This window comes from Solanum stenotomum, chromosome 12 (genome assembly GCF_019186545.1).
Source record: "Solanum stenotomum isolate F172 chromosome 12, ASM1918654v1, whole genome shotgun sequence".
Classification (NCBI taxonomy): Eukaryota; Viridiplantae; Streptophyta; class Magnoliopsida; order Solanales; family Solanaceae; genus Solanum; species Solanum stenotomum.
Genome location: NC_064293.1, coordinates 27,933,392 through 27,947,948, shown reverse-complemented (window position 1 = coordinate 27,947,948; position 14,557 = coordinate 27,933,392). Strand labels below are relative to the sequence as shown.

Genomic DNA, 14,557 nt, shown 5'->3' with positions numbered 1-14,557 from the left:
TTGTCGACATTCAACATCATCATTCAGAGTAAATTACGAAGATTGACAGAATTAGCATGACCATAGCCACTTTGTCACCACAAAAGGTGTACTAAAATCTGAAAATTTAAGCATTTGATAGCAATAGGATGTATCAAAATCCACTTCGGGAAAAACAGAGCATTAATTAAACAAAACACAAGGAACAGGTTCAAACACTTAAACAATATAGAGATCTCATCTAAAGCCAAAATGCTCATTCATCCTCCTGGCTGTGCAACCTAGCAAGCTTGTTTGTTATGACAACGTCAAGCTGTGCAGCTCGCTCGACGATCTCTTTCCTCTTCCTGGTGGAAACATTATGTGCAATTTCCGCACAGTAAGTTCTGGCAAGGAAAGAAAAACATGTTAGATGACAAGACAAAAGATAAATTAAACTCATAGTTATAGTACAAATTAGGTGACAGGTAAGTGAGCATATCAAGTTACCTGTTGTGCATCATTAGGATCTCAAGCTCACTAGCATTATGCACAACAAACTTCTTGAAGCCATTGGGAAGATAGTGGCGAGTCTTCTTGTCTGACCCGTAACCAATATTGGGCATCAAGACACATCCCTTGAACTTTCTCCTCACTCTAGAATCAATACCCTTGGGTCTGCGCCAGCTTTCCTATTATAAAAAATTGAATGTTCAGGTCCAATTAGTAAGCTTGTTCAGTCCAAATACAACTGAAGAACCAAAAGACTTCAAGAAACTACACATGAATTCACATATTTCATAGGGCAGCCACCATTGTCACCAGTTTAGAGATCTAATTCAATTAAGCAAACGAAGCACCACTGCCACAAGTCCACAACAACCCACTATACAGCCGTCACTTCACAGTCCAAACACCCAAAGACATATAGCTATTAACAAACAGTTGCTGAATACTCAAAGAAGGTGTTATTTGGATGAATGGTGCTACAAGATATTAATAACAGAATGATAAAGCCAAACAAACCAGAGAAATTGAAAATAAAGGATGCCTATGTGATACTAAAAGGAGGATCTTTATCTAAATGGATGAACCGGATATGCAACTTAGCTATCAAATGTAGTCCATATTCACCTTAGGATATCAGCTAAGAAATTCAAGGAGGAAGAAGTAAAGGAACACCGAAAGCATGATAAGAAATGCAATAAGAGAGAATTAAGGTAACGCATTTACTGAATTGACACATTCAGACACACAGAAACTCTCTTTCCCTCTCCCTTCCCTTCTTTCAAGGGTCAATTTTTTCTCCTTTTAGACAGATTCGACATAAATTATCACTTTTATCAAAAATAATCAACCGCAAAAACAGAATATAGTTAAACCAGGTAGCAAGAAGGAAAATCACACCAAACACTCCACACTTATTCAATATAGATTCAACAAAGAGAAATTTAGGGACCAGCAAGAGCCAAATATTAACTTTTTTAGATTCAGTGTAACAAATAAATTTTAAACAAAAGAGTATACCTTGACAGTGATTCTTCGGTCACTCTGAGGTCTAATAAACCTCTTCACTCTCTTCTTCACGACCTTCTTGTTAAGCAGAGGCACGGCCATTGTTGAAGTTCTACCTTACCTTACCTTCTGCAAAATAGACGTCACACATTAGATGCAAAATTTACAAAGATGAATGAAGAAGACAAACTGGAAGAGAGAATACTCACTGGAACTAGGGTTTCTGCTAAGCCGCGAACTCCTTGCTAGAGAAGATTGTTAATGGAGAGTAGTACAATTATATATCAAAGTTGGGGAAATAACTAGGGTTTCAGATGTGAAAGCCCAAAAGGCTTTTATTAGATGGGCCGTATATGTTCAAATGAAACTGAGGCCCACTGTAAGGCCCATGAATAAAATGGAATGTGGTTAAATGTTTTTTCTTTTACTTTTTGAATGCTTATAGCATATAAACATAACTGAGAATATTAAATAAAATTAAATAATATTAAAACGTTACTCTAAAAAGATGAAAGATAACATAGAGGATATTATAGTATATTTAGCGTCTTTTAATCTTATCACTCTGTTTAAATTTAAAAGTTGAATCTTCACAAACTTGTCCATTCATCAACCAACTAGATCAAATATAATAAACAAAGGTGATGGATAGATTGAAATTGCACCTAATTATATTTATCATAATATCGAAATAACAACGGTAGACTCTTGACTTATTTAATAAATGAACTACTAATTGTTAAACCATGTGAACAATATGTGTTATGTTAAATCGAGATTTTTTTTAGTATCATACGGAAGATTAAGGGTCTATAAATATAACTTTTTATTACTGGGCTTAAGGTTATATTTTGTGGGCAATAAAAGGAAAATAGAGTTTGTCGATAATCAATAACGATCGGCTATACAAAATTTGAACGAAGACAACTATGTTTCAATGTCCAACAAGACTTTTTATTATTAGGAAGAATAGCCAATTTAGCTTCTCGAACTTGGCACAATCTAAATCTCTCTGTATAAAATCCTCAGCCTAGTGATGTAACTCAATTTTTTTCTTTTACAAGGGAAGAGATTGTAGTTGGGTTCAAATAGGCCGGTGAAAGACGAGTAGGCAAATATGTTGTACTAACGATTGACCGATGGATCTTCCATCGGATACAATTATACAAATAAGTCTGTTAAAGATAGTAAGCCACCAACATCACCACCTATAGTTCTCTGTAATGCCCAGAAATACTTTTATCAACTTTAATGCAGTGAAATGGATTTTAAAGTTATTACTTAGACATATCTATTCTTATGTTAGTGAGATATAATAGAAGGTCGTTTTACGACTGTTGAGAACTAAAATTGAGATATCATAAGAAATTACGTGATTGACGACAAATTGAAATAATAGGTGGTCAGTTTACGACTGTTCTGAAGCAATATAACGCTGGAATATTTTGTTTATAAATCTGCTAATTTAGATATAATATTGGAGTGGGAAATAGGCATGAAGTAAATGAATATGTCGATAATTCATCATGCCATAATGTCAAGGGAAACATTGTTTTCTACCAATTTCAAGATATTTTAGGAGAGATTTTCATTTTTACGCGCAAATTATAAAAGGGCAGGAGATTTAATTTCCTCCAAGGAATATGTTGGACTGAGTCTAGCTTAGAACTAGCCTTCCAGTGATGGCTCGACCAAATCCTTCCCTTTTATAAAGTGGAAAAGAATGAACGAATAAAAACAAGGATATAAGAACAACAACAAAAATGAAATTACAGTGAGAAACTAATTTGAAGTTCCTTTTCTTTATGTATATATATATATACGTTCAAACCTCCTTCAGTAAGAGATTTCCAAATTTATCTCAAGTAACTAGTTTATGAACCAAAGCAGACGGGGAGAACACGGTAATTACAGATGGTTCCAAGAGCAGTAAAGTGCTAAAGGAAGAAGATGAAGGCCTGCCTTAGTAACTATGATTAAAAATCTGCCACCAGCAACGTACAAAACCTAAACACTTCCAACTGAAATGGAAGCAGGACGACTCGCAGTTGACCCAGCAACCAAGAACCTTCAAAACAACAATGGAACCGTTGATTTTATAGCAAATAGCTAAGTCCGCCTTTCCTCCCTAAGATCTCCACCAGACCAGGTGGATCTCAAATATTGCCTATTGCTAAGCTTCACCAGCATGAGCAGGAGACAATATTTTTAACAGAGGAAAGAGAGATGAAATAATGCTAGTACTAATTAAAAGCATTGTACAGAACTATGTTCTTACCATTAACAGATTTAAGGAACGATCTTCACCAAAAGAAACCATCATCATCCAGATCTCCAGAAAGGTAATTGAAGTCGTCATGCTCCAAGTCAGGATAAATATAGTCAAAGTCACTGTAATTATAATAGTTTGAGAGACCATGGTCAGATTCATCATCGGCAGGGTTGTAATCACAAATTTGAGCACTTAATTCATAACTATGAGTGCAATCATGAGGGCACTTCAGATCTATAATCTGCTGGCGACATCTCGTTCCAACATCCCCTTCAAGATCAATACTATAGCAATGGCGTAAGTCAAGTGATTCAAGCAGGGGGCAGCCATCAAGAATGGCACACAAACCTTCGTTTGTCATTGTATTCCCAAAAAGTGCAAGGTGTTGCAATTCAGGCATATTTAATGCAATAGCATGAGCTTGATCATCGACATTGATCTGTAATCTTCTAAATCCTGTCAATCCTCCTCTAAATCCACAGACGTTCAATGTAAATGACTTCAGCTGAGAGCACGAACGACCAATAACTTCAATATCCACTATACTAATAGAAGTTAAGTAAATGTGTAACTCCTCCAACAACGGGAAATTTTTAGCTACTGCAGCTAAACTTCCCTTTGAAATATTATCACAGCCGACAAGTCGTAGATGCCTTAGCTGATTTGATCTGTTTAGCAGGGCATAAGATAAGATAAAAAAAAATAAAAATACAACAAACTTACATTTGAGAAGACTGCAAGGGAAAACACCCATCGAACTCAGAGCTGAATTAGCTAGAAAGCATGCACACAAAGCAAATTGACAACACAAAGATAAGAGATCTAAAACAATGTAAAAGGCTGAACATGACACATGTTAACAAAAAGTAATCAAAACGGACTGAAGAAAAGTCATGCACTTGAAGCAAGAATAAAGAAAAATTCAATTCTTATCTCTGAAACCCAACATTCCCTCTTACCCTGCCGCTCCGAAAAAGCAACTTCCAACTTCACAAATCTGAATTTTTAAGCAAAAAGTTGGCTACCTCCTTTGGATTTTCTTAGATCAACATTTTACCACATCATCAAACATTATAAATTCTTACTTCTGCCTATCTGCAATGAAAGCTACATCATTATGATTTCTGTTTTGTCCTTTGTGGTATTAGAAGGGAAATAAAGGGAATACTTTATACATAACAATACCAAAATTTAATTGCCTTGGAAAAGGAAATAATCAACATATCACCATTCCCATTACAATTACACCACAACTTTCAAATTGTCCCTTTTTCATTTAAAATTATCAGGAAGATCCAGGTAGTGTTCCCCATTTAACATTGGGAGGATGTTACAACCAACTAGAATACAAAGTTGTTTCGTAGTTATTTCAGGGAACACACACTGTATTTGCTACATACTATAAAATATTTGTTTCTCTAAAGTCTTTTAACTACTATCAGAAAAGTTTTTAAAAAAATGACAGCAATCTGTTGTTTCTTCAATGCTTGTAAATCTCCAGGGAAGTGTATCGTTAGTTGGCATGACGTAGTGTTTCAATTGGAGATTGCAAACGGAAATATTAACTTGTGAATTGCACAAATTTATCCAATAATACGTCAGACTCACAGAACTCATAAGAGCCAAGCTCAAGCCAGACTTACCGTTCAAATAAGTTTGGCATTAAATTAGGATAAAGTGACAACAATGGGGAGCCAGGTTCAAATGTCAAGGAGGTTTACTTGTTTACTTGCATCCTACGCTGCGTGGACTCTTCAAAATCTTTGCCGCACCCGTATCTACACGACATGGTGTAGGTGTAGGATCCATACCGGATTTGGTCAACTTATCTTGGCTACATTTTTGAAAACTTGTTATCGTATTCCTCAGCATTAAGGTTTATGCTGGCCACATCCACAAAGATATCAACAGTGAAAGTTAAAAACTAAACAGCAGAAAAAAGCTAATTCCTAAAAAATCTACCAACTCGACAGCATCCTCTAAGTTTTCTTCTTTACACCAGAAATGGAGATTAGCAATACAGTTCCCCTTAGTTTTCTGTAGAGTGCTAAATCTATTCTCCAAGCACCCCTTTCTTTCCACACTGTCCACCAAATACATGCAGGGATTGCTCCCCACCATCTCTTTATAACTTGCTACCACCTCTCCCAATCCAACAACTAAGGAGGTCTGCAGTGTGTTCTGGCATAGTCCACTTGATAACCCAAAGACTAAAAAAAAGTGACCACAAGTGGCCAGTCACCTTGCAATGCATAAATAAATGAATGTTTGTCTCTGCATACTCATTACAAAGAAAACATTGTGATGCTATTTGGATTCCTCTCTTCAGAAGGGCTTCATGTGTTAGGCGAGCTTTTCTGACTACCAGCCAAGTGAAGCATTTGATTTAGTAGGGACCAGACAATCCCACACCTTTGACCATGGGCCTATACTGCCTCCAGGTTGCCTCAAGATTTCTATATTATACAATTTGTTCATAGTGAACACCCCATCAGTATTATGTCTCCATCTAATAGTATCTGGATCTGTGCCTCTGAACTTGTCGATTTCCTTCAACAGGATACCCACCCTGTCGAGTTCCCAGTCATTTAAATTTCTCCTCCTCCTGAAGCATATGTTCCACCCGTGAGGAGACCAAGAATCTGCCACAGTTGCTTCAGGGCTGCTACAAATGATCTTGCGTACTTTGACTACATTCTTGACTGAGAAGTATAAATTGATTGGGTATTTGGTTTTTATATCTATATAACAGAATGAAGTTTTATTAGTTTTAGTTCAGAAACTTTAGGCTCGTTAAACAAGAGTGATAGATGAAGATGTTACTCTAAGATTTAACAGAATGGTTGAAATGGAGAAGTGTCACCATGTTGTTATGTGATAGATGGATACCTACCAAAGTGAACAGCAAGTTCTATGGAACAGCTATAAGACACCAGCTATGTTATATGATAGTGAATGTTGGGTTGCTAAAGATCAACGTATACATAAAATGAGTGTTGAAGAGATGTAAATGCTAAGTTGGATGTGCAATCATACCAAATTAGGTAAGATTATAAATAACTACATTTGCTAGAAGGTGCAAATAGCACACATTGAGGATAAAAGGTGAGAAAGTTGCTTGAGATGGTTTGGACATGTTTTGCATTGACCTATAGATGCACATTCAGTAGGTGTGAAACTATGATAATTGAAGGTGTTAAAAGGACACAAGGTAGACCTAAATCACATGGAAGAAAGTGGTCTTAAAAGACCTCCAAATGATTGGTATCAATACAGACTTAACGAAAGGCATGGAACAATGGAAGAAAATGATCCATAAATGAGAGTTGACAATAGGTTTTAGACTCGTATGGAACTTTTATTATTAGTAGGGGTGGTATCATTTATATATATACTTTTAACGTATTTTTTATTTTTATTTTATTTATTATTATGATGATATGGTATGACACCACCTATGTAGTAGTTATTTGTTGTTTATGATAATATAATGGTATGAGCTAAAATGAAGAAATGAGGATTCATATAGCAAATCCTAACTTGTTTGTGACAAGGACGTAGTAGTTGTTGTTATTGTTGTTATCGTAACACACCTTCCTTTTTGAGAAAGTAACAAGTGTTATCAATATCATCTGCACAAAGGCAATGTTGGATGCCATATTCACAATTCAAAGGGCAAAACCAGTGTATCATTGATTTTTCTTGGATTCTAAAACAGATTACGATTCATCTTTAAATTTCTCTTGCGCCAAAAATAGGACTATATATATCCTCAAAACATCTTGAGCTAGTCCATCATATGCATGCAGGGATTAGCTTCAATCTAATTCTTCTATCTGACACATCTACTGTTGAATACCTTCCTTTTTATGAAGTAAAGATCAAAGTAAGAAAGTCTATTATAAAATACCTTCCTTGTTACGCATCCCTTTTAATGGCATCCCAAACTATTTAGCATGAATTTTTTATTGAGCTGGTTTTGAGGGTAAAGAAACATATTGCCTGTCAAAATCTGAGAATTGATCATTAAACAAAAGCACATAACTTGGCAATTCTCTTCCGGGGCATTTCTAATAGAATACATCTAAATAAAGCACTTGCAGCTAAAGCTTAGGTTAAGTACAGATATTAGTGACCAACATTTCCTATAAGGAAATCATTAGTAGTGTTGTATAATGCGAACATCAGTACTTGATATTGCTAATGTATGTTCAATGGTGATAATTAATTTTTTTCCTATTATGTTAGATTTTTGTTAGGTCAACCGATCAAGACAATATTTGCTTACTCATTGAATTCACTATGTAAATTAAACATGAATATATCAACTAACATGCAGTTTTATGCAACCTTGCTTTATTTGTTTTAAAAAAATAGATTGCTCTGGTATCTCATGGTGCAACAGCCAGAAGTGTGTCCTATAAAAATAGATGATTAAGCATGGTAATGCCCACTAGCTAAAGATATATTTTTAGGCAAAGCTTGACCATTTAGAAGTAAAAATTTCATAGTATGCCATGACAAGAGTTACAGAAGTTCATAGACAAGATTGGAGAATTAAAGTGGCTTGAGTCCTATGGTGTGTGGTGCTGCAGTGACAGACTGACAGGGTGAGCATCCATAAAAGCTGAAAAGACCACATTTTTAATCACTGCTGAAAAGACAAAATCCATATTGTGCGAAAAGGGGTTATTTAAAGATTGAGGACTTTGAATTCAAAAGTTGAGACAGAAATCACATTTCAATAAACTTAGCAGTGAACAACAAGATGTATCAAGAACCAACACTTTATAGAGAAAATGCATCAAATGGGGTCCCATTTTAAACAAAGTTTATACCGTGTGTTTTTACACATCAAAATCATGTATCTACCAACTCCTACACATGTCAATATTTTCTCAATCATGTCTCTGGCAAGAGAGGCAGTTCTGACTCAAGATAATCTCATCATAAGGAGACTTCAGTTATGTTCTAGATGCTATTTATGTGAGATTGAGGCAGAGACAATCAATCTATCTATCTCTTTTTTTTACACTGTAAGACAACAGATCTACTATGGAGGATTTTCATTAATCTAAGGGAGATAAGGTGGTCCATGCCAAGGAGAACCCAGGAAGTTTTAGCTTGATGGAACAAAGATGGAAACTTGTAAAGGGACGGAGAGATATGGAAGATTATCCTTGTCTGCGTTTGATGGACTGTTTGAAAGAAGAGAAATGAGAGGTGGTTTGAGGACAACAGAAGCTCTATGTGGAAGATGAAGATGATGGGTGTGTTTGGTATGAAGAAAATGTTTTTCAATTTTCGCATGTTAGGTTGGTCATATATTTTGACGAACATTTTCTTTGAGAAAACACGCTACTTATTAATAATGACACAAATTCTGCTAGTGACATTCCACATTGATTGTGTGCTGCCCACCCTCCAACACACCTCATCTTCACCCACACCCCTAACTCCCCACACCCAGTCTTCAATAATATCTATCAAAATTATATTCAAATGCTTTTAGAATAGTATTTTTGGCTTAACTAACAAACACAAAAAAATAAATAAGAAACCTACATATTTTCCTAAAAACACTTGCCAATTACTATGGAAAGCATTTTTCTTACTCCCGAACTGTTTAGTCCTTCTCTATTATTTATGTAAACAAGAATATACACAAGAAGCAGTGTATATTCCTGAGGTCTTAGATTACTTATGAGAGTCTAGGTGATAGGTTTTGTTGGAAGACAACTCATTTGTGATCATATGTAATTACACTTTTTGGTGTAGTTCATGTTTATAAAATACAAAATGTTACCTGAAATACTCTCTATAAATCAAAATGCATAACCGGACTATCACTTAAAAAGATCTAAATATCACAAAAAGTTTTTAATAAAATGAATAGCGAAAAAAAAAAAAAAATTCAGTTCCACACATACCTCTCAGCTATATACTTGAGCAAGCCGTTATTACCAAAATACTCGATGTTAATTTTGGACAACTGACCCTGGCTGCGATCAACAGCAACGCGGCACGACTTGTGAAAGACAACATCCATTTCCATATCTTCTGGATTGCGCATGTCAATGACTCGCCACATGGAAGGGTCATGGCACACCTCCCACCAGCTATTGCAAACATTCTGTGCATTTAGCAATGTATCTACCACTCCCACACGGCGAAAGATGTCCGCCGTTATTTCTCGAGGAAGCTCCACCCACGGTGGCGACGGCGGTGGCGGTGGCGGTGGCGTAGCGGATGATGGTGCTGCTGCTTTCTGTGGAGGTTTCTGCTTGATTCTCCATTCATACCGTTTTGGCTTCGGCATTTTTTATTTTATTTTAGGGCTTTACCGCCTTAGCTGTTTATCACTGCAACTGAAGGAAGAAAAAGGAAAAAATCAAAATCCCTAGAGCATGGGTTATATTTTTGCCACTTATTTTTATACCATAAATAAAATAAACTATGCTAAACGCACATAATCTCTTCAATTTGTTCCAAAATTTTATTTTAATACTCCAATTTATTCTTATTTTATTTTAACTTTGCAATTTCATTTTTTATATATCATTTACATACAAGAAAATTATCATGTATATAAGTATTTATCTTCTTTTTTTATGAAAAGAACTCAATATAAGTCTTCAATACGAGTTAAACAAACATTAAAAGGATAAAGAAAACATCCAATTAAATAATGCTATATAATTTATTTTCTCCAAACCATTCGAGTCGACTTATCATTTACATTAATCGTGTATCAATTTGTCATCTTTGAGCAAAAAAAATTATTATTTAATTATGTTCAAACTACATAATTATTTTTGAGACCGATTAGTAATGGTGTAATATGTGTTAATTTAAATATCAAGTTTATGTTATTGTGAATAATTGAATATATATTTTTTTTCAATTTATGTAGCATCAACAAAATATTTATCAACATTCCGATAATTATAATTTTAGATTGTGGTATAACATTGTTCTCTTAAATCCGACTCTTTACTTGTTATTTTAACATTTCATTTTAGTCCTTTATAATGTAAAATATAATGGATATTTTTATATGAAATGAATTATTATATAAAATAAAAGAATGTTATCATTAAAAAGTTAAATATAAAATGAGATTAAATGAAAAAGATAGGCGGATAAGTAAAATAGGTGAAGGGGAAAATAACGTTGAAGAGAAGATATAGGAAATAAATAGGGGAGAAACTTATTAACAATAAAAGAAATATCAAATATCAAAGTCAAATTAGCTTTCAAGTATTTTAAAAAATAAGTAATCTCGTCAATCTGTCTAGTTAATATTTTGTGCTGAAAGGATATGTAAAATTAAAATTAAAATGTTAAAATAAAACGAGATTAAGTTAAAATGAAATTCAATGACGAGTTAAGAAAATTGTTCATGCACTTAGTCTCTGTATTGCTAATTTTACCATAACACTGTTGTGCATGTCTAGTAAAAAAATGCATATTATCGTAAAATATTAACAATATTATTTAAGTATAATTCTGAACAACAAATTTACATGAAATAATATAATAGTTCTTAAATGTGTAGGGTAAAAAAATACATACTATCATAAAATAAAAGCGAAATAATTAAGTTGAATTTTGAATAACTAATTTTACACACAAAAAATAGATTATATATATGAATGATCATACTATACTTATTCATCAAATCTATGAACACAATCAATTAAAGTTCAAATAGTCCATGTAATTTATATATTTATTACAAATTTATTAGTCGCAAACGTAAAATCTAATGTATGATGATTAATATTTTCTTATAAATGTTATTCTTCGAATTTTTTTACTGTATGAACTAGTTTGGATAGTTCTTACATTCCTTTTTTTTTCCTTTTACACTATTGATAATTGAATTTAGATTTTGAAAGAAAATAATATCAAAAAATTACTTATTCACTAAATATTGTTTGTTTTAAAAATCTCTCAAATTACTGATATGGTTCACACACTTATAATGATTGATTTATTATTCTTTATGGTGTTTCAACCTATCAAATATTTTAGCGTAATAAAAATACATAGCTTAGACACGTTGTTCTTCATTAATGATAAGAGAAAAATATTATTTATAAATTAATTTTATTTTTTTTTACAATAATATTTCTATTTTCTAGGCAGAAAATGTCAACTTTATAAGAAAATATTGACTAAGGAGATTTGTGGCAAAAAAAAAGATAATACAAGTACCAATTCATTAAAAAAAAAAGATTCAACAAAATTAAAGAATCATATATTATATTAGAGGAACTAGAAGCTGCTATAAAGATGAAAAAGAGTCGAACAAATCTTTGTGGGGCTTGTGCTAAAAGAGAGAGGAGAAGAAAATCAAAAAAGAAAGAAATAAAAGAAAGATGCAGTGAAATTTTTTCATTTACGTGAAACCCACGAAAATGAAAGAAAAGGAAAAACAAGGAAATTCAATTGCTGAAATAAAAAATAAATAGCAACAATCGATTTTGAATGGTTAAGAAGGACATACCTTGAGTTTTAAATAGAAGCCTCCATTCTATTTTTGAGGGGAAAAGACAACACTTCGAATATTTTTAAGCTTTTCTTCTACTATTTTTTTCTGTTATTTTTGAAGACAAAAATTATTCTAGTTCGTGTTTTTAGTTAAAAGTGGAATTATTCGTCTTGGATATTTCTTTTATTTTCTTATTTAATGGAGAAAAACATTTCCATTAGCCGTACTAGTTTATCATGGATTTTTTTTTGTTGTTGGAGAAATGATGAATTTCGATATTTCTATATAAAAGTAAGTATCAATCCAGCTTAAGCTTTATATTTGATTATTATATGTTTCATCGTGAGATGTTATTTAATTTATTAACACTTATCTATTGTTTATTACATATTAATGTATTACCAATTCTATAATCGAGAGAGACGGAAGAAGTAATAACAATAATTCAAGTATTGATTGATTGTTAATGTTTTAGTAACATCAACTTATTTATGTTATAATTAAATTTACAATTATTTTTTGCAATAGCGAGAGATGAATCTATATCTATATATAATATAAAGCTAGATAAAAGAAAAGTGATGTGGCACCTCTCTTTGGCTAAGGATCCTATTTATCTTTTTTCTCATTTTTTTGATAATTTTTTCTATTTTTTATTTATTATTATTGTACAAAAATAAATGTGTCAATTACTACTCAATTTATTCATATTCTTTAAAATAAAAACTTAATTGTGTTTATTTTCATTACTCCCGTGACTTTTGATAACCGTAACTCCTAATTCATATTAATAGTCATGTTCTTGATATCTTTTGATATTCCATATTATGTCCTATAAATAGAGGCATTAGAAAATCTTGTTACAAAAGAAATTGTCAAATTTATATGTATAGTAGAGCTAGGGGATTAACTAGGTGGAGTTTACTCATCTTTTTGGCCAAGAATCACAATCTTTCTTATAAGTTTATAAAATAGTATCCTATAGCGTATATATTGATTTTTTACTCACGTGAGATTTGATTATTTTATTGTAGGTGCTTTTTTTTCTTGTTGAAAAGAAAAAGTTCATCTTCTCCTTGATATTTGACAAACGGATCAAATTTCATTCTAACAGGCTCCCGCGAGATTATTGGAGGAAATGTATAATAATTATTTTTTATTTACATGTAAGTCATAATTTTTACTAATTGAATTTTATTGCAAGAATTTGACAAGAGTTTCATGTGATGCAAATTTTATATTAAATGCTCAATTTTAAATTGCTAAAAAACTCATTTTTATTTTTTTTAATGCAAAACTTAATTGTCTTTATTTTCATTACCCCATGACTTTTTATTAATATAACCTCTAAAATAATTAATAGTCATATTCATGATATTATGTGTTATCCTATATTGTAGTCATGTAAATAAAGATATTATAAGACTTTGTTAAAAGGAGCACATTAGCATTTTATGTTGTTACTTTCTATGTTGATGCTTTGATTTGACATGAAAGAATAAGATGAAAGTCATTAAATGACGATTGTGGATTGTGGCTCGGAAGATTGTATATTGATTTCATATTTTTTTTTAATGTGTTAATGATTAAGATCCCAAAAATGATAGTTGCATAATTTATTTTAGTTCTCTCATGATTTTTCTTTATTTTGTATTATTTAATATAAAGTTTTGATTGTCGTAAATTTATAATTTATTTTGGTTCACTGTAGTATGACTTTGTTGGACATAAATATCTCTCTCTTTTTCTGGTTTTTACTTCCTCAAAAATGTTTAAATCTAATTTTTTTCCCATGAATTTTCAATTACAAATCATTCACTAAACGTTTTAAATAACCCTAAAAGTTATACAATAATGTCTTGAGTCTCTTAAGTTTTTCATCTTTGTTCTAATATATAATCTTTGGCTAAGAATTCTATATATTTTTTTATATAGTACAATTTCTCTATTTTTCTATTGTGGAATTATAAATATATCAATTAATCGTTCATTCATATTATTTAACGCAAATCTTAAGGATTGTTATTTTCATTACTCTCATAAATTTTATTATCATATCCTCTAAAATAATTAATAGTCATATTCATGACATTATTTATTATTCATATTATAATCCTAAAAATAGAAGTATTGTAAGACTTTGGAGAAATGATTATATTAGCCTTTTAAATTATTATGTTTTCGATACTTATTTTATTCATTTTTTAATTTGATTTGAAAAATAAAATGAAAACTATTGAATACTGATCGGCTTGTGGGAATGGATGTAGACAAGAGCTCGAAAGATTATGTATTAATTGTGTATGTTTTTTTTT

The 14,557-nt window shown here is 32.0% G+C and overlaps 2 protein-coding genes across 2 annotated transcripts; both read right to left on the bottom strand.

Moving 5' to 3' along the window:
• Window positions 1–82: 82 nt before the first annotated feature.
• LOC125848578 (60S ribosomal protein L32-1) lies at window positions 83–1,818 on the bottom strand. Its single transcript, XM_049528460.1, has 4 exons — window positions 1,683–1,818; window positions 1,486–1,602; window positions 469–650; window positions 83–365 (listed from the first exon to the last, which is right to left on the bottom strand). Exons 2-4 carry the CDS (start codon window positions 1,573–1,575, stop codon window positions 236–238), a joined length of 402 nt encoding a protein of 133 aa, XP_049384417.1. The 5' UTR covers window positions 1,576–1,602; window positions 1,683–1,818; the 3' UTR covers window positions 83–235.
• A 1,463-nt stretch (window positions 1,819–3,281) lies between these two features.
• On the bottom strand, window positions 3,282–10,081 carry LOC125848394 (putative F-box/LRR-repeat protein 23). Its single transcript, XM_049528250.1, has 3 exons — window positions 9,676–10,081; window positions 3,752–4,413; window positions 3,282–3,541 (listed from the first exon to the last, which is right to left on the bottom strand). The coding sequence occupies exons 1-2, from the start codon at window positions 10,062–10,064 to the stop codon at window positions 3,777–3,779; spliced, it is 1,026 nt and encodes a 341-aa protein (XP_049384207.1). The 5' UTR covers window positions 10,065–10,081; the 3' UTR covers window positions 3,282–3,541; window positions 3,752–3,776.
• Between the last annotated feature and the right edge of the window lie 4,476 nt (window positions 10,082–14,557).